The sequence below is a fragment of the Eublepharis macularius genome, chromosome 11 (genome assembly GCF_028583425.1).
Source record: "Eublepharis macularius isolate TG4126 chromosome 11, MPM_Emac_v1.0, whole genome shotgun sequence".
Lineage (NCBI taxonomy): Eukaryota > Metazoa > Chordata > Lepidosauria > Squamata > Eublepharidae > Eublepharis > Eublepharis macularius.
This window is the reverse complement of record NC_072800.1, coordinates 70,001,101-70,023,806: the sequence shown is the minus strand read 5'-3', so window position 1 is coordinate 70,023,806 and position 22,706 is coordinate 70,001,101. Positions and strand designations below refer to the sequence as shown.

At 41.1% G+C, this 22,706-nt stretch overlaps 2 protein-coding genes across 4 annotated transcripts; one reads left to right on the top strand and one right to left on the bottom strand.

Annotated features, from left to right (window-relative positions):
- Positions 1-3,256: 3,256 nt before the first annotated feature.
- On the bottom strand, positions 3,257-13,553 carry THNSL1 (threonine synthase like 1). Of its 2 annotated transcripts, none has more exons than XM_054990809.1 (2): positions 13,504-13,553; positions 3,257-7,887 (listed from the first exon to the last, which is right to left on the bottom strand). In XM_054990809.1, the coding sequence occupies exon 2, from the start codon at positions 7,845-7,847 to the stop codon at positions 5,628-5,630; it is 2,220 nt and encodes a 739-aa protein (XP_054846784.1). In that variant the 5' UTR covers positions 7,848-7,887; positions 13,504-13,553; the 3' UTR covers positions 3,257-5,627. The 2 variants fall into 2 exon arrangements, with proteins under 2 accessions (XP_054846784.1, XP_054846783.1); XM_054990808.1 differs by lacking the exon at positions 13,504-13,553 and adding an exon at positions 8,729-8,920.
- A 206-nt stretch (positions 13,554-13,759) lies between these two features.
- ENKUR (enkurin, TRPC channel interacting protein) lies at positions 13,760-22,535 on the top strand. 2 transcript variants are annotated; one of them, XM_054990829.1, is made up of 6 exons: positions 13,760-13,865; positions 14,585-14,679; positions 17,240-17,385; positions 20,388-20,614; positions 21,400-21,546; positions 21,985-22,535. In XM_054990829.1, exons 2-6 carry the CDS (start codon positions 14,603-14,605, stop codon positions 22,156-22,158), a joined length of 771 nt encoding a protein of 256 aa, XP_054846804.1. In that variant the 5' UTR covers positions 13,760-13,865; positions 14,585-14,602; the 3' UTR covers positions 22,159-22,535. The 2 variants fall into 2 exon arrangements, with proteins under 2 accessions (XP_054846804.1, XP_054846806.1); XM_054990831.1 differs by lacking the exon at positions 13,760-13,865 and having other exon boundaries at positions 14,582-14,671.
- Positions 22,536-22,706: the final 171 nt, after the last annotated feature.

Sequence of the window (22,706 nt, the reverse complement as noted above, 5' to 3'; positions counted from 1 at the left end):
TGGAAAGTTAAAGACATAAACATCTGAGCCTGCTGTCTGAATGGACATGACAGTTTAGGAAGCCATTTCATAGAAATAAGAAAGGGGATACAAGTTCTAACAAAAGTCCAAGCAAGAATTTTTGCATATTTTCCAGACATTAAATCTTTATTTTTTTATAATAAAATTTATTACGGTCACTGACAAGTAAACAGTTTGAAGGGAAGCAAGTAAATAACAATCAAGAAAACAGTGGTGTTAAAAACAGAATACATGCCGAATAATGATGTACCAAACAAGACTTGACAGATGGAACCATACCTATTTATATATGTGCTGCTCACCTGTTTATGTCTGAAGTAGGGAAAGCTGGGGGGAGCAGGTTGTTGTTCAGTTCTGCCTCTCTTACCTTGCTGTATTCTGTCAATTTAAGATTTTTTTCTTCTAGCACCAAAACCAGCAGAACACAGTGGAGAATAGTGTGGGGTGAGAGCAGAGGCCTGCTCCCGTCATTTGCATGATGTTTCTATTACTAAAGAAATAGATGCCAACCTTTAGTTTTGTGTACTTTCAGACTAATGTGACTTGATGGGTGAATATGCTCATGACCCAGAAATGGACCACATTCCTACTACAACATATAAATATAACTGACAGCACTAACCAGTTCTACACGTTAACTCAGCAACATGCATAGATGGCAACAGATATTGAAGAATGCACGACAAAGACTTTTCATACACTGTCCATAATGTGCATGAGTTATATTGTCCATTTTCCATGTCCACAGCCTCCACATGCATTTTGTACATAGTCCAGCCATATACATAGTTACTAGATAGAAACTATATAGATATATGTGCGCTCTCCAGTGGTAGCGTCCATTATGTACATTCTCCAACATCACTTAAATTACGTAAGTTTACCAGGCAATGTGTAAGTTCCCTATTGATGCAGTCAATCTGTGCACCTGTATACACCTTCATATGAATGAAGTCCCTAGTGATCACACACAATGTCCGTATAACTCACACCTGATGTAGCAAACATCAGGTAGTAACTAGTAACTAATAGCAGAGCATAGGATTACAGAGCCAAAATAATACCTAAAGTATCTAACCACTGTTAACAAGCAGACAGACCCTGCCTCCCACATAACGCTCATTTGCCCGGTCAACGTACATAATTTAAGTGATGTTGGCAAATGTGTGCAATGTGCATTGTCTCCGGAGAACATGTATGTAACGTTTGCTTAAATCGGTCCACAACATGAGTGCAAAATGTAATCAGCCAGAATGGACATCTGAATTAAATGTCTCTCTTCTGTTCTGCATCCTACATTAACTATGACGACAGACACAGTGCAAAAGTCTCAAAAGAGGGTTAAGCTTCACTTTGTTCTGGGCTGTACAGTGAGGTGTCATCAGACTGCAGAGGCCCCCTATCTCTACTTCATCTTTTCAGCTGAGACAGGTGAAGATGTGGATGTCCAGGACATCCAGACAACACTTCAGTTGTCTAGAACTGAAAATTAGCTGGGCGAGGACAGTAAATTGAAGCTCAGCCCAGTTAGGAGTGGCTATGGGGCTGCTGGTAGACAGTCAAGCTAACTGGGACTTGCAGAATCAAATTGTTTTGGATGGGACAGCAACTCTCTTTTCAAGATCAAGTTAGCAGCTTGGAGGTGGATTTAGATCCAGGTCTTCAAATGGAGGTGCAGAGCCTCTCTGTAAGCTACCAGCACGTTTAACTGATCACAGTTGGCGTGCTTCCTGCCATCTAGCATGAACTGGTTATGCTTATCCATTCTCAGACATTGCAATTATGATGGCCATTACAGAGCCATCCATTTCAGGGATAACACTGTCCTTTCCACCATTCTCTCCTTCCTGTGTTGCATCATACAGCAGTGATCCCAGCACAGCGCTCATAGATGCATGATACTTACTTTCTCCTCCCTCCCCCAAAGCAATGAGCCAATCCTGGCTTTCCTCCACTTCACTGGCATAGAAAGAACCCAAGCGGCCTTAACTTTTGGCTAATGGAAGCACCTGTTGGGAAGCAGATGCCTCTGTCACATCAGGAACCTCACAACATTTTGCTGAACCACTCAGCTATTTGTGATTGAACTGAGCAATTTTGTGATGGGTCCTCCCTCCCAGCAGCCATTTTGTTGTAGCATTCACTACCTCTTCTCGAAATTCCAGAAGTGTCCTAGGTTCAACAAGGTCGACGACTATCAATTTAAGCTTGCAGGGAGAGTTTCTTGTTTTCTCTCATTATAGGACATCTACTTGTTGGTAGGCATGAACAAATGTTCCACTTTCATTTCTATCTATATTCATTTCTATTTTTGCCCAGTCTCAGGTCTCTACATTTTGGTTAGTTTTGTAGATTTTTTTAATTGTGTACAGTATGTTTTTGAATACAAAATGTATACAGTATTTATACAGTGCATAATATTCCCACATATAGTACACAGGATGGTGATTTGACACACATTAGGTTGCAAAGTTATACACATTATGGGAAAAATTCATTAGTTCTAAGGGCAGTATCAATATAATTTAAAAAATTATATACGCAGATGACTGAAGCAGTGACATATTTACCAAGCCGAATTTGAGCATAAAGGAGCCATCCACGTTCAGAAGGAGGAAAAATTAAAACACACTTAGAAGGTAGCCACTGTAGTGCTGCTATTCCAACTGCATCAAATTGACCAAGACACAAGATCTAAGACAGACATCCTCTTTTTTGAAGAAGAGTCCCATCTGTGGTGAAGGTAACAGAAAAGACTGTCCCAACAGTATTTAAAACGTGAGCTGTTTCTACAAAAATCTATCTACAGGGATTGTGACTAATTTTTCACTCATCTTAATATTTTGTTTAAACAACATAAAGAACTTAAAGAGGATTGTTAGTACAAGACCAAATGTTGGAAATGTTTTTGATCATAAACAGTTAAGAATGCCATCTTGTGGCTAAGAGCTGAATACAACAAGGTTACTATTAAAAGCTGTGCTCTTGCACAAATGTGGGACAAACCCAGGGCTTTTTTTTCAGCAGGAAAGCGGTGGAAAGGAGTTCTGGAACCTCTTGAAAATGGTCACATGGCTGGTGGCCCCGCCCCCTGATCTCCAGACAGAGGTGAGTCTAGATTGCCCTCCGTGCTGCTATCTCAACTCCCCCCTGTCTGGAGATCAGGGGGCGGGGCCACCAGCCATGTGACCATTTTCTCCGAGGGCAACCCACTGAGTTCCACCTCCTCTTTTCCCAGAAAAAAAGCCCTGGATTTATGATCCCTTTGCTGGCCCATCGCCATGCAGCTGATGAAGCATTCGAGCCAGTGTTGGGGAAGTTAAACTGAAATTCACCATCTGGTTGGCATACTAGTTCTCTTTAAGGTTGTGGTTTAGCCCTGGCAGACTCAGCGTTTCATTTTCTCAAAGCCTAACAATGTAAAGAAATAAAGTAAGCAATTGGTGAACCTTACCATAAGAAGCAACTAATGGAAAATAAGAAAAAATACAACACACCAACTTCCCAGTGCCTTCCGCAAATCAACTCAACACTTCAAGACCCAGTTCTACACCTTTATAAGATTATTCAAAACAGCTGTTTAGCTGGGGTGCTTATCTTCAGTTTTGATTTGTGTAGCTGAACCGTGGATTCATTATGCCTCTGCTACGTATGTGCCTTTACATATCTTGAATGTATTTTCCCCATTAAATAGCCGACACATTTTAGATTACCTCTGTGGCTTGGATCAAGTCTAAAAGGTCCATGCGCACAAGTAGTGGTGGTGATTTTCATTGATTCCCTCTTCTCGCAGGAGACTTCCAGCTTCCCACAAGCTGCTCATGGGGGTCTTTCACCACCCCTTAGGAGCAGAGTTGGGGGGGGGCATTTGGGCTGCAGCGAGGAGGGAGGATTCTAGGTAGGATGTAAGCCTATTTGCCCAAGAAGGCAAAGCAATGCCAATTAAGTAAGGCCAATTAAGATCTGACAAAGAGAGCTGTGGTTCTCAAAAGCTTATGCTGCAAATAAGTTGGTTAGTCTTAAAGGTGCTACTGGACTCTTTACTTATTTTGCAACTACAGACTAACACAGCTAACTCCTCTGGATCAATGCCGATTAAGTACATTACATAGGCTGCTTCCACACACGTTGGATAATCCAGTTTCAATACTCTTTAGTGAACATTTGAAACTGATTTTCCATGTGTGGAACAAAAAATCCACTTCTAAAGGATTACGAAAGTGCATTGAAAGTGCATTATTCAACATGTGTGGAAATGGCCATAATCTAGACAGTCATAACGGATCTGCATAGATCTCTTTTGATAAACTAGATGACCCTGTACCCAATTCCTCTCATCTATTTCTCACTTTTCAAGGTGTTCTTCAGCCTACCAATAAATAGTATTATGAAGGAATACAGGAGTCACTACCAGGTGGCTGGTGGGCACTAGAAGTATCAGATATACAGAAAAGGTAAAAGGGTCACAAAATGGCTGATGAACAGCACAAGCCCACCCAACACAAAGTGACTTAAGAAGGCTTACAACGGTCACTAGTCCAAACATGCTGTTCATCTGGCTCCAAGACTAATGAATGACAACACACATCCAAATAATGGGACTGGGGGACAGGGAGGGAGAGACAAGGTGAAGAATTAATGGAAGGCGAGTCCCCTAGGACTGAGGGTCGAGATGGAACGAGCAGTGAGCCCACCATGGATTGGGCAGGAAGCAGGCAGTGCTGGGGGAGGGGTGGACTGAAGTAAGTGGTAGGAGAGACGGATGGCAATTGTGCTTCACTTGAACTCAGAGCTCAGCTGCACAACTATTTGCTTACCACAATGTGATTTCTTGTAGTTTCAACCAAACAACATTTTAAAGAATGCAAGCCTTGCAGGCAATTCACGTTAACTGTTTCCTTCTCCTAAATGACTAGCGGGAGTCCATCTTGAAGGTTGGCTCTGTTTGGAAATCAAATCTTAAACAAAACATGAAATAAGTGCTTCATAAAAGGAGGTTCCATACAGATCTTTACTATGAAAAGATTGCCAACTGGAAGGTACAAAAACATCCAAGTATATCAGCCTTAAGAATGATGTTATTCCCAAAAGTAAAACTTGCTTGGGAAAAAGTCATGTGGAAAATATCAGCACAGTTACTAGGGCAGCCCTGCTTGGATACCCAGGACCTACTGGGACAGCTGCTATAGTGATGACTTTCACTAATGCTATCATCATTTGTATCACTGACATAACTAGTGATCATGTATAGAGCAAAGTGCTCTACATCTTTCTCAAGTAACCCTTGTAGCAACACTGTGAATTTGGTCATTTTTATTCCTGTTTTGCAGATGGAAGGCTGAGGGAGCGTGACTTGCCAAAGGTTATGCAAGAGGGTCTATGACAGAGGTGAGACTTGAACACCAAACTACCCATATTAGCTCTATAGAGTCATTACTTTTCACTTGGTTGGTTTCTTAGGTTACATTCAATATTTACTCACATAAATGTTTCTGACAATATATTCACTACATTTGACACACTGTTTACTCAACATTTATTAAAACATGCTTTTTCTTGCAGGGAAACAATATTCAAAATTGATTATATAAGAGGCCAACAGAGCCTCAGAAAACCTTCATGAACTGTTTTTGTATTAAGGCTTCGACATGCTCCATAAGGACATTCACGTCAGCAGCACAGACCTGATGGTTCTGTTGCTTATTCTTTTCCATTGTCTCTAATAAGCCCCTGTGGACCGGAGGCAAAGGTCTGTAGGAGTTTAACAAGTGAAGTTGACTTAATGGAGTCTGCTTGATTTCTCCCATTCTCAATGCCTGCAGGATAGCAGGTGCAAATTTGGAATAATGAGCAGTAGATGAAATGATAACTGGGCAGGTTTTATCTTGTACTCGATCGGCAACCACTTTCGCAACAGCTGTATGTGGGTCCAAGATGTACCCTGTGGAATTGTACACAGAGTGGATAGTATCCAGGCAGTCCTTCTCAGAGCACCAATCAGCCACCAAGTCTTGCTGAAGTTTTTCAAGGAACTCTTTTGGTAACTGGAAGTAGTGCTGATTTTCCAGGGAGCTAAATAACTGCGCCACCAGTGGCCCATCGCCATTAATCATCAGGTGCAAGTACCGCTCAAGGTTGGAAGATTTCAAGATGTCTATTGCGGGTGATGAACTTTGCCGTAACTGCCTTCCCCTTAGGTCATACAGGCCCGTTCTTATAAAATCAGTCAATACATTGTTCTGATTGGAAGCACAAATACACTTTCTTATAGGAATACCCATTGTTTTTGCATATACAGCTGCTAATAAGTTGCCAAAATTTCCTGTTGGAATACAGACATCTACAGGGGATCCAAAAGTAATAATATTTTGCTCAACAAGATCTAGGTAAGCAGAAACATGATAAACCACTTGGGGAAGCAGTCGTGCCCAGTTTATAGAATTTGCTGCACTTAATGCTGTTCCGTATTCTACAGTGAGAAAACCGGTATATTCTGAATCGGAAAATATTTTTTTGATGGCAGACTGGCAAAAATCAAAATCAGATTTGACACCTACTACTACTGTATTTTTGTCCTGGTAGCCAATCATCTGTGATTTCTGTATCTGGCTGACACCATCTTCAGGAAAGAAGGTGGCCACTGCAATTCTTTGCTTGTCTGTTTCTGTAAGCCGACTGAAACCATCTAGAACGGCACTTCCTGTGTCGCCAGAAGTAGCTACCAAGATCAAATAATTGCAGCTTTTGGGAATGCAGTATGCAAACAGATGAGGCATTAATTGTAATGCCAAATCTTTAAATGAAGCGGTTGGTCCATGAAAGAGCTCCAGGAGAAACTGATTCCCGGTCAGATGTCTAACTGGGGCAATTTTAGAACACGCAAAGTTTTGTCCATATGCAGCTTCAACAATTGCCCACAATTTAGGAGCAGGTATATCAGCAGGGTGTATACAGCTTTCCAATATAAGCTGAGCTCTTTCCGCATAGCTGGTCCCTAATAAACTTTGCCACTCTCCAGCAGTGAATTTTGGAAGTCCCATCAGAGGAACAAAGAGTCCACCATCAGGCGCTAAGCCTTCTACAACAGCATCACTGAAGTATTTCATAGAGTGCTTTTGCTCACCTTCGTCATCACACTTTAGACTTCTGGTTGAAATTAAGCCTTCTGATTCCAAGTCTTGATATCGCTTAACTGCATGAAGTACTTTATCTGCCACAAATCCAGCTGTAATCTTATTTTCACAAACAACACGGACATCATACCATTTTCTGTAAAACTGCTTCCTAAACTGAAGTATGTCTCTCAACGAGGAGCCAGAACCCTGACCCACAATACGATCTACTTTCATTAATTTCAGTCGCTCCATTATGCTTTGAGTAGGTACGTCCAGATATACAACAATCCCATTTTTCTTCACATGCTCCATGCTGGCCGCATGCATTGGGTTAGACCCCGTAAGGGAAACTACACTTCCTGATGCTGAAAAGCTTAATAGGGCTCTTCCTTCCTCTTCTAAAAATTGCTCTTTACCAACATCCTTCAGTTTTTCTGACACACACATATTCCACGTTTTTTCAAGGACATCGTCATCCACATCTATGAAACAGCAGCCTAATTTCTGCCCTAGGATTCTTCCAACTGTTGTTTTCCCAGCCCCAGGAGGTCCCATCAGAACAATATTCTTGTCCCCAATGAAAGAGTGGAATGACATCCATGACTTCCATGAAAGCACAAAGCTTCTTGGAAAAATCAACTTTATATACACATCGAATACAGTGGTACGGCTCATTCGTTTTAGATGCTGGTTCCAAGCCACATGAAACATCTTTTCGTCTTCCAAACCAATTTCACAAGATACTGAAAAGCTTTAAAGAGAGGAGGAAAAAAAGCCAGTTAGCCACCAAAATTTTTTTAACATTAGACATTTATTATGCCTATTAGAAACTAAAGGCATTTCTGAATACTGTTCCTCTCTCAAGGGTTTTTTAACAAGATCTCCCACCTTTTTATACCATATCTGATCATTTTCAATCCTACAGAGGAGCTCAGAATTTCATTGAATTTTGCCTTTTACAACCTTTACACCAAAAGTAACATTTCACCTTTGAAATGTGTATCCATTGCAAAGTTTCTAGTCCCAAAAGTAGCCTGTATATATTAAAAATAGCTTCTAGCGTATATATACTAATGCTTTGTAGCATAATACCTTCTTTTTTTGTACATGCTATATATTTATCTGTTGCCTTGGCCACAAAGAGAAGAGGACAGAAGAACCAGTTCTAAAACTGTAGACTTACAACATGACAGCAACACTGACTCTAAGCAGAAAAAGTACCCAGGATCACTTTTTTAAAACCTCAATGGCTTCTAAAGAAGCCTCCTTTCCCAACACATAGGAGCATACACATAGGAGCATACATTGGACAAATTAAGGCTAAAGACAGGTTAGCAAAATTGAGAAATCTGGACATTTGACATGAGTAGAGTTGAGATTACACCATAACATTTTATTTAAAAGATCCCATAAGTGCAATTCATTCCCAATGCAGTACCAAACATCTAAACATTCCAAAGAGTCTAAAGACCGTAGAGTACAGTTGATATTTTTATATAAAATCTATAAAAGCCTCCAGATAGGTAGTCTTTCTTTAACAAAAACCCACGCTCAGCAATTGTGTTTAAATTAACAAATAGGTCATAACTTACAGTTACAACAGTGATTCAAGTTTATCCGGTTATCTTCTGGGTAGACATTACAAAAAACAAGTAGTATCTGCGAAGGGCTCTGGTGCAGGGTTCATGTTCGCCCCCACCCCCTTAATCTGAACGGAATGCAGCAAAAGAGAAAGAATAGAATGAAGCGAACATCATCCAAGCAACTGATCTCCAGAGGGAATGGATGAATGAGCACGGGGTAAAAAGGGCTCACTGGCACTGATAAATACACGTTGCCAAGAGTGGATTCATTTTGTTTGCTCGGGAAGGCAACAGCAGTATCAACATGAACTGCAAACAACACACAGAGCACACACAATTATGCAACAGAATACTGGGGAAATCTTTCAAGATACCTCTGCTTTTCAAAATTCAAAGATTTTGCTCTGAAGGAACATAATACTATAAATCTTACCTACATAGCTCATGTAAATAAAAAGGATTATTTTCAGTGAAAGCTGTCAGAGTGCAATGGGCTGCAAATTGCCTCATCGAAAATTGTCAACCATTTGCAAATCACTAGTTGTATGTTAAGATCATGCCTGCCATTCAAGATGGGTGTCCCTACTGAGTATTCCAATGTCACTTAAGGCAACGCTTCAATGGGTATTAATGATAATACTCATTTCACATTTCAGTGTTTAGATACTAGCCTACACAACTGAATTAGAAAAAGCATAAGCAGAGAGACTGTTTTTAAAGTAACCAGCATTACAGCCTTGTTAAATAAAATGCCGTTCTAAAAAGCCTGGGGTGGGGTAGCGGAAATAAGAGCATTTCAACAGATATTTTTTAGGTTGTTGTGGATTTTCCAGGCTGTATAGCCATGGTCTTGGCATTGTAGTTCCTGACGTTTCGCCAGCAGCTGTGACTGGCATCTTCAGAGGTGTAGCATATGTAGGGCATATGTGTCCTACTTTCCAAACTGCAACAGGATCCAAATACAGGACAATCCAACAGGAGGTTCATACATACAAGCTTCTCCAGCCGTATTCATTTCAGTGAAGTATTACCTAAAAACCCTCCATATGAATTCTGTCCCTTGATACTGATTACTCCGTTATAGCAACGGCATTCTGATACTGCACTTAATACTGTTACACTAACCCCACATTTTTACACCATTCTCCTTGTGCCATCTGGCATCTTTGTCAATCGTCCTGAGGTGCCTTCACAATTCTAGCCAGACTGACATCATCAACCAATGCTTAAGAGCAAAGTTCAGCCTCTGAAAGTTTCACAAACCTTGTGGCGTATCCCGTTGTCTAATATTTGAGCAGCAAAGGCCCTGAGCAGGGGGACGTCCCTTGCTCTACTTTATCACTAGTTTAAAATATTTTTATTTTGAATGCTATTTGCAGCTGGGCAACTGATTATTGTTTGTCATTTGTACAGCTTTAATTGTGGTTTTATATACTGTAAACTGCTTTTTAAGAAAACTGAAAAGTGACCAATAAGTTCAAATATAAATAAAAAATATTTATCGCAATGAACACACATGCCCAAATAACTGAACTGGACTATGGGAAGGAGAGTTATTTCTTCCAAGGGGCAGCTTGTACGTTTGTAGAAAGATCTATTTTTCACTTGAAGAACCTAGGTTTAGACTCTACGAAGAGCTAATAGATGGCCAATTATAACAGCAATCAGGCCAGAAGGCACAGTGCAAATTGAGACTGCAGCCATATCTAACTCGGAGATGTTGAATGGAATGAAGTCAGAGTTCATTCTTAGACAGCTTTCCTAATAAAAATCTACAAGCTATGCAGCCATTTGGAACAGCAGCACAGACATTCTCTAAATAAATGCAATAATTGCTGGCTTTGCAGAAAATGACTGATTTTCTGGAATTCACAAATAGCTACTAATTTTATTAGTCTATAATCATATAACCAAAACTGTCCAGGTGAAAATGAATGGCTAAAATCTGACACACATTCATGTAGATGTTCACATAACAAAAGGCATTGCTGCATCTGTTCCAATCATATGCACTGATAAGCCATGGGCAAAAAACTAACGCATGCTATATTATTTTTACACTAGATATTTTGTTATTTTCATTGCAAGAGTCACCACATCTGTCCCCAAAAATCACATACCTGACTACTACCTTTCTGATAACACAAAACTGTTAATTCTGTGTCATACTATTACAAATATGCACATTAAGCTGCCATACTGAGTCAGGCCACTGGTCTATCAAGGGGTCAGAAGCATCTACTCTGACTGGCAGCAACTCTCCAGGATCTCATGCAGAGGTCTTTCAAGTCATCTACAAGCTGGTCCTTTTAAATGGAGATGCTGGAGACTGAACTAACCTTCTGCAAAACAGATGCCATACCACTCAGTTGCAGACACCACCATTAAATGCTATTTGACTGAAGCATGCAAACTAGGAATGAAAATCCAAATGTGAAACTCTCATAAGACCATCCAAGACATACTATGCCAAATAAAAAGTTCTAACTGTGAAGTAACAACCAGAAAACTAAGTCCATGTCTACTATCACCTCTAAAAGTTATACAATTTAACAGGAAAAAAGGAAGTTGGCATTTTTGTTGTATGCAGAAGTACTCTTTAAGTCTGAAATCATACTTTCTTGTAAAAATAAGAATTTTGAAGGATTTGATAACAGTTGTCAAATTCTCTTTTGCTTCCTAAAAGGACAGGAATGGCATTCCTATAGGAGAAGCAAAAACAACAGAGAATGTTGTGGAATCAGACAGGCAAACACATTTACTGGCAGTCCATCAGATGCACGAACTGCTACACTGTTGGCATCTGATGGGTTTTAGCTCAAAAAACATACAACCACAATAAACATGTGTCACACAAGACTCTTTATTACTAATGATAACATAAAGCAACCAGACTGAAATTCCAGAGTGTTTCCCATAGTTCCAGAGAAGTGTAACATCAGATCAGAAGCCATGTCTAGGGATTCCAAGTTCAGAAGCAGTGGCCTCAATTCAAAATGGAACTCAAGAGCCAAGGAAGGTGTCTGCCTACAGCAAGAAGAAACTTCAGATTAATGATAGTCCAGACCTGCTCAAAACTCTAGGGTTACAGCAAACCAGCTTTTCAAACTAAAGGACTCTCCAGAGCTGCAAGAGAAACTGGAGCAAGATGGGAAGAAACAATGGTAACTTTGTGTAGGCTAGTCTGGTTAACAGTTATCAGCAGGCTTTCTGGAATTCTGTTCTCTGCAGTGATAATTCTCTGTGATAATTCTATTGAAGTAAAGATCTAGGATGTAGTAAGGAGGCACTTCATCTTGTATGAAAGGCCAAAACCTTCCAATACTGGACACAACTCACCTTGGATAAGGAAGGGGCTTTATTATATTCAGTTTTTTAAATTCAGTTCAGTGCTACCCACCGTTTCCCATCAGGCAAATGCATTCACAGACACGTGTCTTAAGTGCAGCAAAACCAAAAGCACTGCAGCATCTTAAAAGACTAACATTTGTAGTATAAGTTTTCATGGGCTGAATCACCAGAGCCAGGACAGCCTCTGAAAGCTCAAGTGACAATAATAGCACGCTCTCAGAGTTACAACTGCAATCAATAGACTCAGACCACAGTAACTCCACTTAAGATTGCATTCTTAGTCTAAAAAAATAGCTGTATTAGTCTGCAATTGCAAAGTAAAACAGGAGCCCTGCAGCTCCCTAAAAGCTGACTAACAGTGATTCCGCACACATTGGTTAATGCACTTCCAATCCTCTTTATAGATCATTTGGAACGGATTTTTGTGTGTGCTGAACAAAAAATCCACCTCAAACGATTAATAAAGTGCACTAGAAGTGCATTATCCAATGTGTGCGGAATCAGCCAAGATGCATCCTGACATAAGCTTTCATGAATCAGGTGTAAGGTCTGACTCACACAATTGATGCTGGAATATACTGAGCTCATCAGAGGGCTCCAGTTTGATTTCACAGTAAGTCTTCAAGGGACTACAAGGCTCATTTTGGTTTTACTGCAACTAACTTAACACAGCTACTCCTCCTCTAGAGCAAGTATAGCAAATACTTTATTGCGTGTGAATGTTGGAGCCATCCTCACCTTACGTTGCCCCTCTCCCCCACTGGAGGAACACAACTAGATGGCCAAATTGAGACATTCCCAGAGGTTTGGAGGTGGAGTCTTGGGAAGGCAGGGGAGGGCCCTCAGCAGCATATATTGCCATAGTTTCCACCCTCCAAAACAGCCCTTTTCTTAGGGTTGCCAGCTTCCAAGTGGAGACTGGAGATCTTCCAAAATTACAACTAATCTCCGAACAACGGAGATTCGTTTCCCTGGATAAAACAACAAATTAGGAGGGTGGACTCTATGACAATATATCCTGTTGAGGATCCTCCCTTACCCCAAACCCCACCCTCTCCAGGCGCCACCTCTCCAATCGCCAGGGATTTCCCAACCTGAAGCTGACCACCCTACCTTTTCCACAGGGGAACTGATCTCTGTAGTACAGAGAGCAATTGTAATTCCAGGAGCTCTACAGCCCCCACCTGGAGGCTATCAGCCCTAACAACGACCATGAGCCTGCACTAGACCATCCGCACTCCTTCCAAAGGAGAAGAGCGACGGGATCGCCGTCATGAGCAGCCAAAGGGCGCAATCCTAAACACACTTTCCTAGGACTAAGCCCCATTGAATAACATGGGGATTATTTTTAAGTAGACCTACTCAAGCTTGCTCTCAAATAATCCCAAGCACCCCACAAAGAATGACGGCTTCAGCACACAAGCAGACCTCACCTCCAACAACAACCTCTTCACCGCGACTAAACCACTAACTAACAGGCCACACCGTCTTACTATTACTACGCATGCGTGCCTCCCACATCGGCACCAACCTCAGCCTCCTCCTCCTTGCAGCCCCGGCCCGCCGCTGCGCCTGCGCATCGTTCTTTCCCTTTCATTGTTTATCATTGTTCCGGAAATGACGCCACAAAGCGACCTTCTCCTTCCACACAGGCAGACATGCACAGCTGTTGCCAAGCAATGGTTTCCCGGAGCAACCAAACAGAAGGCGCGTTACTTATTCATTGTAAGCTGCTGTTGCGAAAGGTTCGAAAGAGAGCGGAGAGACATCGAAGCACAGGGCGGCGAGTGGCCAGGTGAGGTCGTCTGCACTGTCTTGTACCTGGGTTTCTGGAAAGTTGGACACTTTCATAGACATAGCCATCCCTCTGCGCCAAAGATTGCCAGCCTCCAGGTGGTGGCTGGAGATCTCCAGGAATTACAACTGATCTCCAGGCTATAGAGATCAGCTCCCCTTGTGAAACTAGCTGCTTTGCAGAGTAGACTATGGCATTATACCCTGCTGAGGTCCCTCCCCTCCCAAAACTCAGTCCACTTTAGGTTCTACTTTCAAATTCTCCAGGAATTTCCTAACCTGGAGCTGGCAACTCTACGTGTGTGGCAAAAATATTTCTTTTATTATAAATTACAGAGGAAGAAATTAGGAGAAAGTGAAATGACTGGAAATGGAAGGTTGTGTTAATTCCAGATGGGGTTGCAGTGCACGACTGCAGCAAGGCTAACAAGATGTGTTGCAGAATAAGCTTTTGTGAGTCACCTCTGATGAAAAGAGCTTTTATTCTTGAAAGCTCATACCTTGTAAATGTACTTTGGTCTTTAAGGTGTTACTTGCAGTTTGACTACAGTCCAAGTCAGCTACCCATCTGAAGCTAATTTCTGATAAAGTAATCTGATTTATGAAAGCTTGTGCTAGAATAAATGTTAATTTTTAAAGAAAGGGAATGTGTGAGTGAGAATTTGAAGGGTAGGTAGTTCGATTAATTTTCTGTGCTGCTTTTAATTAAATGATCTCCAGGACATTACCGGTTTGAAGATGGCTGCCTTCTTGGTGGAGGAGAGCATTTACAACCTAATACCTCAAGTTCCTTGCAAGCCTTTCAAGGTACCTAGGTATGGAAATATAAACCTTTCCTTTGGGAACTGTTCTGACAAAGCTTTGTATTTTTCATTCAGAGATGCACCCTTTCTTACAAAATTATGTTGTTACATTAACAGAAAATGAATTTAGACTTTCCTGTCACACAACAGATAATGAAATGACAGGAGATATCAGTGACATTCATCAAGAATAGGTTTCTTTCCATGAAATCCTAAGCAGAATTACTCCAGTCTAAGCCCATTGATTTTGAGTAACTATGCTTAGGATTTCACTGGCTGGCTGGCTGAAATAAACTGGTGGTACCTTAAATACTGACCAGTTCTTTTTTTTCTTAGTCTATGCTTTTGTGCCCACTTTGTTTAACAAAGCGAGCTCTATGTATTGTCGAAGGCTTTCACGGCCGGAGAACGATGGTTGTGGATTTTCCGGGCTGTATAGCCATGGTCTTGGCATTGTAGTTCCTGGTGTTTCGCCAGCAGCTGTGGCTAGCATCTTCAGAGGTGTAGCACCAAAAGACAGAGATCTCTCAGTGTCACAGTGACACTGAGAGATCTCTGTCTTTTGGTCTCAGTGACACTGAGAGATCTCTGTCTTTTGGTGCTACACCTCTGAAGATGCCATCCACAGCTGCTGGCGAAACGCCAGGAACTACAATGCCAAGACCACGGCTATACAGCCCGAAAAACCCACAACAACCAACGCAAGCTTTATTTCACAAAAGCTTATGCTAGAATTAAAAGTCTTTAACTCCTACTTCTGTGGCTCATGTTGCTAATTTACCAAATCTACTTGATGCTGGATCCATTATACATAACATTAAGGAGCATCTCAAAGGTTATTGGTGGTAACTTTTGTGTGCAGAGAGAACTAAGTAATGAAGAAGATCGCTAGCTATGCTCACAATATAGTGCAATCCTAAAAACAGTTACATTCTTCTAGCCATTGATTTCAAAAATGGACTCAGAAGGGTGTAACTTTGTTTAGGATTGCCACAGTTAAAGACTATTGGACTTGGTGGGAATTACATAAAGCTGCTCCTTTTATTAATTTCAGGTTCTACCATATGGCAAATTTCAACAGCCCTTGTTCTTCTCCTTAGAACAGTTACCATATTCTTTTGAACAGCATATCTTAAATTCTTTTCCTCAAAGTGATCCAGGAAAATGCAGCTTTTAAAAGAGCAATGCTACCTTATTTATCCATGTATATTCTTCAATGCCTGCGAGTCCTTCAGTGGTTAGACTTTTCTTTCAGAACTGCTGGCCCAGCAAGGTAAGAATGGTACCATGAAAGCTAAAAGGGAGGAGAAGGTAAACAGACAGCATAATCTCCCTTTAGCAAGCTCTCCTTTTCCTTTAAATGGGTCTAATCTATTGTGAAACTATGCACAGTTGCAGTGCGGCTTATAAGAGTGAAATATTCATGCACCTGTAGTCCAGTGTTTCTATAAAGTATTGTAGTCAGCTAACTTGTTTTTTTCTGTTCAGCCTGTGCTAAATTGTTTTCAGCCATCTTTCTGCACATACCCCTTCTGTCCGGGGTTCAGTTTTTTATGAATTAAAATTGGACGCACGTTTCACTTGTTGCTAATGATAAGTGTATCTTTAAAATTCAGAATAAAGGCCAGCATCCTTCTTTCAACTGCAGGATCACCCAATTAATAATGTTTCCCACATACCACCTTTGCTGTTGCCTAGTCAAGGCTCAAGGATAGGACTCTGTCTTCTAAGCAGTAATGATTATTCTAGCATTAGTGTGTTGTAGGGAAAGGGTCAAGGTGATGTGGTGACTGGAGTCCTGAACTAGGCCCTGAAGACCAAGGTACAAACTCACACCCTGAAACTCTCTGGGGCTGATTACTCTCTCAGCTTAATCTACCTCTCTGGCTTGTAATACCAAAAACACTGCATCAAGGAACTGAGGTTCTTATGTACCTTTTATTCTTGGGCTGGTATAATGATGAGAGATAAAATGGGGTGTGTGATCAGATCCTCCACCTTTTGCTCCTTTTTTTGTAGAAAAGGTGTGATAAAGGTTTTAGTAGCCCCACAGTTTCAAGTGGGGCTATCATTCTACCATGCAGTTATTATTGTTGAGTAACTAGTGATATAACTGTACGATGAAAGCATCTTCTTGGCTTTAATAACAAATCAGTACTGAACTTTCAGTGTCTCAGAATAAGATGGTTTACCTTTGTCATCCATGGGATAAAACCCAAAGTCATTGCATAATAACTGAAGGATTTTCTGTACATGAATATAGTATTGGTAAACTGAATGCAGTGTGAATTTATGAAATAAACAATCCCAGTAACCATCAGCTGGCTTGTATAGCAAGTTCTGAAACAAATTGACCACTGGACAAATGTATAATAGTGTTTTTCAAGCACAAACTAATACAGAGTAATATTGTTCATCCAAATATCTTTCACTTTTTAAACTTCCATAAATAGAATTTTAGATCTATTAAGTTTTAGATTGCACACACACAAATAGGACAAAATAGTATATAGGAAAAGTAGTTTGCCTTCTGGCTTTTTGTTATAGCTGGTATATCTTCTTTTCATTAAAGATACATATCAAAGCTGAAACCATATGTGAAACAAACAATACAACAGAGTAAATTTCAGTGGAAGACCATGGGACCAGCCAAAGTCCACGTACCTTCTCCAAAAGACTTCCTTCAGAAACATTCAAAGGAACCGAAACTACCAAAGAGTATGTTTGAGCATAAGAATATTTGAAGGCATTTTTATTTCAATTTTGTATTCTTTGTTGACTTACACTATGCACATGCCACTTTCTCAGTACCTGTTCAAGGTCACTGACAACAACAAGACAAATAAAATATAACATTAATAAAAGACAAAAACTCAGGCCCACCCAGCAGCCTGACAAAGATGGTGGACCCAAGAGGAGGCAATGCGGTGAAAGAGAAGTGCCAGGCTGGCAGCCCGTGTTTCAGCCACTGAGTCACAGGATCAGGTCTTAATCGAGCTCTGGCCAGGTGAAGATCAGGAATAGGGAGAGCCTCTCACTCCAGACCCTGCTGATGATGATCCTATCTAGATGTTACCAGAACATGCACAACAGTGGCTGGATCTTTTCTGCCCCCAAAAGGCAACATTTGGCTATTCAGTGGAACCTGATAGAAGGCACTCCTAGGTGCCACTGCTGCTTGCTTGGACAACAGTAGGCCTGGGTCCAGGAGCACCCCAAGCTACACACCTGTTCCTTCAAGGAACGGGAGACACCTTAAATCCTAGGTCACACCTTTTGCTCACCAATAGCACTCCTGTCTTGTCAGGATTAAGTTTAGTTTATTAACCCACATCTGCCCCCAAACTGCCTCCAGATATCAGTTCAGGATTTCTGCAGCCTCCCTGGAATCACTAGAAGGGCAAGATAAAGGCCAGTGTCATCTGCATACTCCCCGGAGGGTGCTGAGATCAGATGATAAGCACCTATTGGTGGTCCCTGGCCCCAGGGAGGCTTGATTGGCCTCAACAGTGGCCAGGGCCTTTTCAGTCCTGGCCCCAACCTGGTGGATCTCTCTGTCTGAGGACACCCGGGCCCGCCAAGATCTTGTCTCCTTCAGACAGGCCTGTAAGACGGAGATGTTCCGCCAGGCGTATGGTTGAGGCCATCAGGGTTTCCATCAAATGAGCCTCTTTCCCGGTCTCCTCTATGTCTGTAGGGGGTATTGACCATCTACCCCCCCCTCTATATATGAGTGACCACGCATGGTTAAGCCGCACGTCCACCTCCGTCAGATGTTACATGGTTTTTATACGGTGAGCAGGTGTTTTATTAGAAAGCTGTGTTAATTTATTGTGATTTTATCTTGTATATTTTATCTTCTGTTGTAACTTGCCCTGAGCCTGCTTGCGGGGAGGGTGGGATATAAATATAATAATAATGATACTGGTGAATGCTCAGCCCAAATGTCTGGATGACTCACCCAGCAGTTTCATGTAGAGGTTGAAAATTACGGAGGAGAAGATGGAGCCTTGTGGGATCCCAGGGGCCAAGCAGCAGTCCTCCAGCATTACCTTCTGGAACCTACCTTCCCTGGAGGGAATGGAATAATTGCAAACAGTTCCTTCCAGACCTAACCTTCAAAGGCAGTCTAGAAGGATACCATGACTGATGGTATTGAAAGCAGCTGTCCAGGAGAGTGGCCGTATGCATTATATTATTGTGAGATCCAGTATCCAGACAGTGTTTATGTACCCCTGACCTAGTTTACAGCAATACGATTCAGTTCTGTTGCCTGACAGGGCAAAACTTTCTAGCCAGCTACCAAAGGCTGTGAGCTGCCTCTTGTGTGACACCTGCTGCTCCCAATAATCATGGCACGTATGAGCCCACAGTGTCATAAGGGAGCATGCTGCATACGGCTGGACTAGAATATCTTCACACCAAAGGAAAACAAGGCAATGAAGAACTGGCAGGCCAAAGAATGGATGGATGTGAGCCAGTACACCAGAGCTCCAGGCAGGACTGAGGTACTGTTGATCAGCAGAGAAGCTACTTGAGTGAAGAGTCAGCCTGTCCTGGAGGGGATTGTGCTCGCTTTGAAGGAGTAGGTTCATTGCTTCGGTGTGTTGGCAGATCCTGGCCTATGGTTGGAGGCTCAGGTCTCCTCTGTGGCACCTTTTGTCAGCTACAGCCCCTCATTAAAAAACGTGATCTGGCCACAATGATCTGTTTTCTGAATCACATTCAGGTTAGATTACTGTAACTCACTGTATATGGGGCTTCCTTTGAAAACTGTCCAGAAATTTCAACTGGTCAAGGCTGCTGTCTGGGGCAGGATACTAGGGGTTATATCTCCCTTGTGAAATATCTGAACTGGCTTCCCATCTGTTTCCAGGCACAATTCAAATTGCTGGTTCTTGCTACTATAGCATAGTGGTGAAGTGGTTGGGCTGCAAATCGGTACTCTGCTGGTTTGGGTCCCACTACTGCCATAAGCTCAGTAGGTGGCCTTGGGTAAGCTATTCCTCTCAGCCCTAACTTACCAGCTATAAGTAATACAGCTGTAAATAATACACTGACTTTGTACACTGCTCTGAGTGGGATGCTAATATGTCTAGAAGAGCAGTATATAAGCAGAGTTATTGTTGTTATTATTACTAGTCAGGCCCTCTGTGCTTTGCTACCCTTGTACTTGAAGAACTGTTTGCTCCCATATAGTCAAGATCCTCTTGAGGCAGATGGTGACCAGATAGGGCTTTTTCAATGGTGGCACCTTTCTTGAGGCACACCTTGCGCCTCCTCTACTCTTTTTTAGGCTTCAGGCTTTTAACTAGAGGATTTAATTTTTCAAACTGTTCTGCTTCTAACCTAAGGACTTGCTGTGAGGATCATTTTGGCTGCTAAATGTTTTATGGTCTGGATTTCTATGCTGTTTTATGCTCAGCATTTCTTATGCGCTTTTATACTTTAGGTTCTTATTGGCTGCTTTTGTTAATTTTAATGACTTCATGTTTTATGATTTTATCTTGTCAGTCAGTTCAAGCAGGTTTCTGAAGAGGTGGTATACAAATGTTCTAAAGTAAAACCTGAGGCAAAGTTAATATAGTCTTTATGCTGCTTGTTAAGGAAAAAGTGCTTTAAAAATTTTAGTTTTGTGCTTTTTTTTTGCAGGGAAGGGGCCCCTGTGATACTGGAAAATCTATATTTACTGTAACTTTGTTGCTGTTTACCAAAAACAGGGAAAAAAGATCAAGTTGGAAAGAAAACTTTAAAATTAAGTGTTCCTCACAGAACCGATCATCCAGTTATGGGCGTTCAAAGTAATAAGAATTTCATAAACACAAATGCAGCAAATGTTATCATGGGAGTGGCTAAGAAACCAGTACCAGTTTGTGTCGACAGGTACCAAGGTGACAAATTTCTCCTTGAAACTTCAGGACTTGTTCCAAGATATCTGAAAAAAAAGGTAAGTTTGTAAATGGTTGTAAAATGCTGGGACTGTGGAGGATTCTTGCCCTGAGGCATGAACAAAATGCTTTGGACTTAACATTCCAGTTGTACATTAAAGAAGCAGTAGTCAGGGCTTTTTTTCTGGGAAAAAAGATGGTGGAACTCAGTGGGTTGCCAGCACAGGGAGCGCGCACGCTCCCAGAACCACTCAATGATGTCACTTTGTGTCAGTTGGAACAAGGGGGGAGTTTTTAAACGTTTATATCACCCTTGGTGAAAATGGCCGGTGGCCCCGCCCCCTGATCTCCAGACAGGGGAGTTTAAATCTAAACTTCCCTCTGTCTGGGGATCAGGGGGCGGGGACACCGGCCATGTGACCATTTTCAAGAGGTGCCGGAACTCCGTTCCACTGCATTCACGCTGAAAAAAAGCCCTGGCTGTAGTGTACTGAATAAAAAGACAGCCTATTCCTTCACATATAAGGGGATTCTCCTTTCTCCTTTATACGTAATGATGCATAGGGAAGGGACTGGATTGTGTATAGTGGTTGTGCACAGTGTGGTGTAGTGGTTAGTATGTTGGATTAGGACTGGGGGATACCTGTGTTCAAATCCCATTCTGCCCTGGTGAAGGAATGTCTCAGCCCAAGGTACCTCATTGAGTTCTTGTGAAGATCAGATGGAGGATGGGAGAATTAATATACCATCTGTGCTGCCTAGAAGGAGGGTAGCATAAAAGATTTCAACACTTGGAACACATGTGGATTTTAAAAAAAATTGTGAACCTTTTTTTTCCTTGTAGGATTATGGCGTGACTCCAACGTATGTAGTTAGGCGAAATGAAGAAGCAAAGCAAGCCCAAGAGGCATATGATGCCTACGTCAAGAAGACTCTTAGAAAAAAGGCTATGAAACGTCTCTCGGATGAAGAGCGGGAGGATCTTCTTGAAGTATGTGGGCTGACTTAGATTGTGTTGTCTCAACAAAAAATTCAGTCAGGAATAGGAAACAGTTTATAAAAGAAATAGAAGGGTTAGATTTTTTTTCACTAGATGGAGCTCTTGAATGCTTATATGTAGGACTGAACAGGTCATAAGATGTGACTGAAATTTTAAGCATTTAGAGTACACAAAGTTCATCTGAAAAGATGGGTTCCATCTCATCACCCTCTTTCTTTAAAACTACATTAGTAGGCCTCCATGGAATATCCACAAACATCACGTGTTTTGTCCCTACTTGAAAAAAACATACTCTGTGTCATATTACTTTAATTCTTTCTTATGTCACTGGGGAATGGCTCAAGAATGATTAAAGCCCATTTTTTGTAGAACGTTGCTACGTGCTATATATCAATCAAACTCATTGTTTCTTTCCTATAATTCATTTAGGGTCTTAAGAAGAACTGGGTACAGGTTCATCAGGCATTCCAAAGCCTTTCAGTAGAAATTGATACATTACCAAAGAAACTTAATAAAGAAAGACTGGAGTTGCAGATGAAGCAGTTGGAACATGACATCAGTACTATAGAGAAACACAAAGTGATCTACATTGCAAACAAATAGGAGATTTTGACAGAAATGTTCCCTTTTTTTGTCCTGAGATGAAAATGAAGTTATTTTCCATAGGAAATGAAAAAATAACCTGTTTATTCAACAGTAGAAAAATAATTAATTTTAACAAGTATGTTAGAACCTTACCACGTTTTATGTTTTCAAGGTTTTAAAAATATGCATAATGTGCCTTGTTTTTTCAAATACGAATCTGTTTTTTCCTATCTAGACATTTAAATTAGGCCTATCGTATAAAGAATGTAAAGATTTGAGATGACATTATAACATGTAACATCCTGTTGTGTAGTAATTCAAGTAAATGTACCAATAAGAAGAGCAGGAAAGATTTGGAGGATAGTTAATAAAGTGCTCTTGATATTTAAGTTAAACATCCCAAGTTTCTGTGTGTACTTTTTCTATATTATATATTTTAGTTCATTATCTCATTTATTTAAAGGTCAAGAAGCAGCCATAGATTTCCTGCAAAGAGATGAAAATATGTTTGTATTTAATCTCATGGAAAATCCAAAACTTGAAACAGCATCTGCCTTTTGTATGGT

Bases quoted from the DNA above. Each gene is read 5' to 3' on its own strand.
- ENKUR (XM_054990829.1), top strand. From the start codon at position 14,603: ATGGCTGCCTTCTTGGTGGAGGAGAGCATTTACAACCTAATACCTCAA. The intron at 14,680-17,239 runs GTATGGAAATAT...TTTTCATTAAAG, and splicing joins AAGCCTTTCAAGGTACCTAG to ATACATATCAAAGCTGAAAC. The intron at 17,386-20,387 runs GTATGTTTGAGC...TACCAAAAACAG, and splicing joins GGAACCGAAACTACCAAAGA to GGAAAAAAGATCAAGTTGGA.
- THNSL1 (XM_054990809.1), bottom strand. From the start codon at position 7,847: ATGTTTCATGTGGCTTGGAACCAGCATCTAAAACGAATGAGCCGTACC.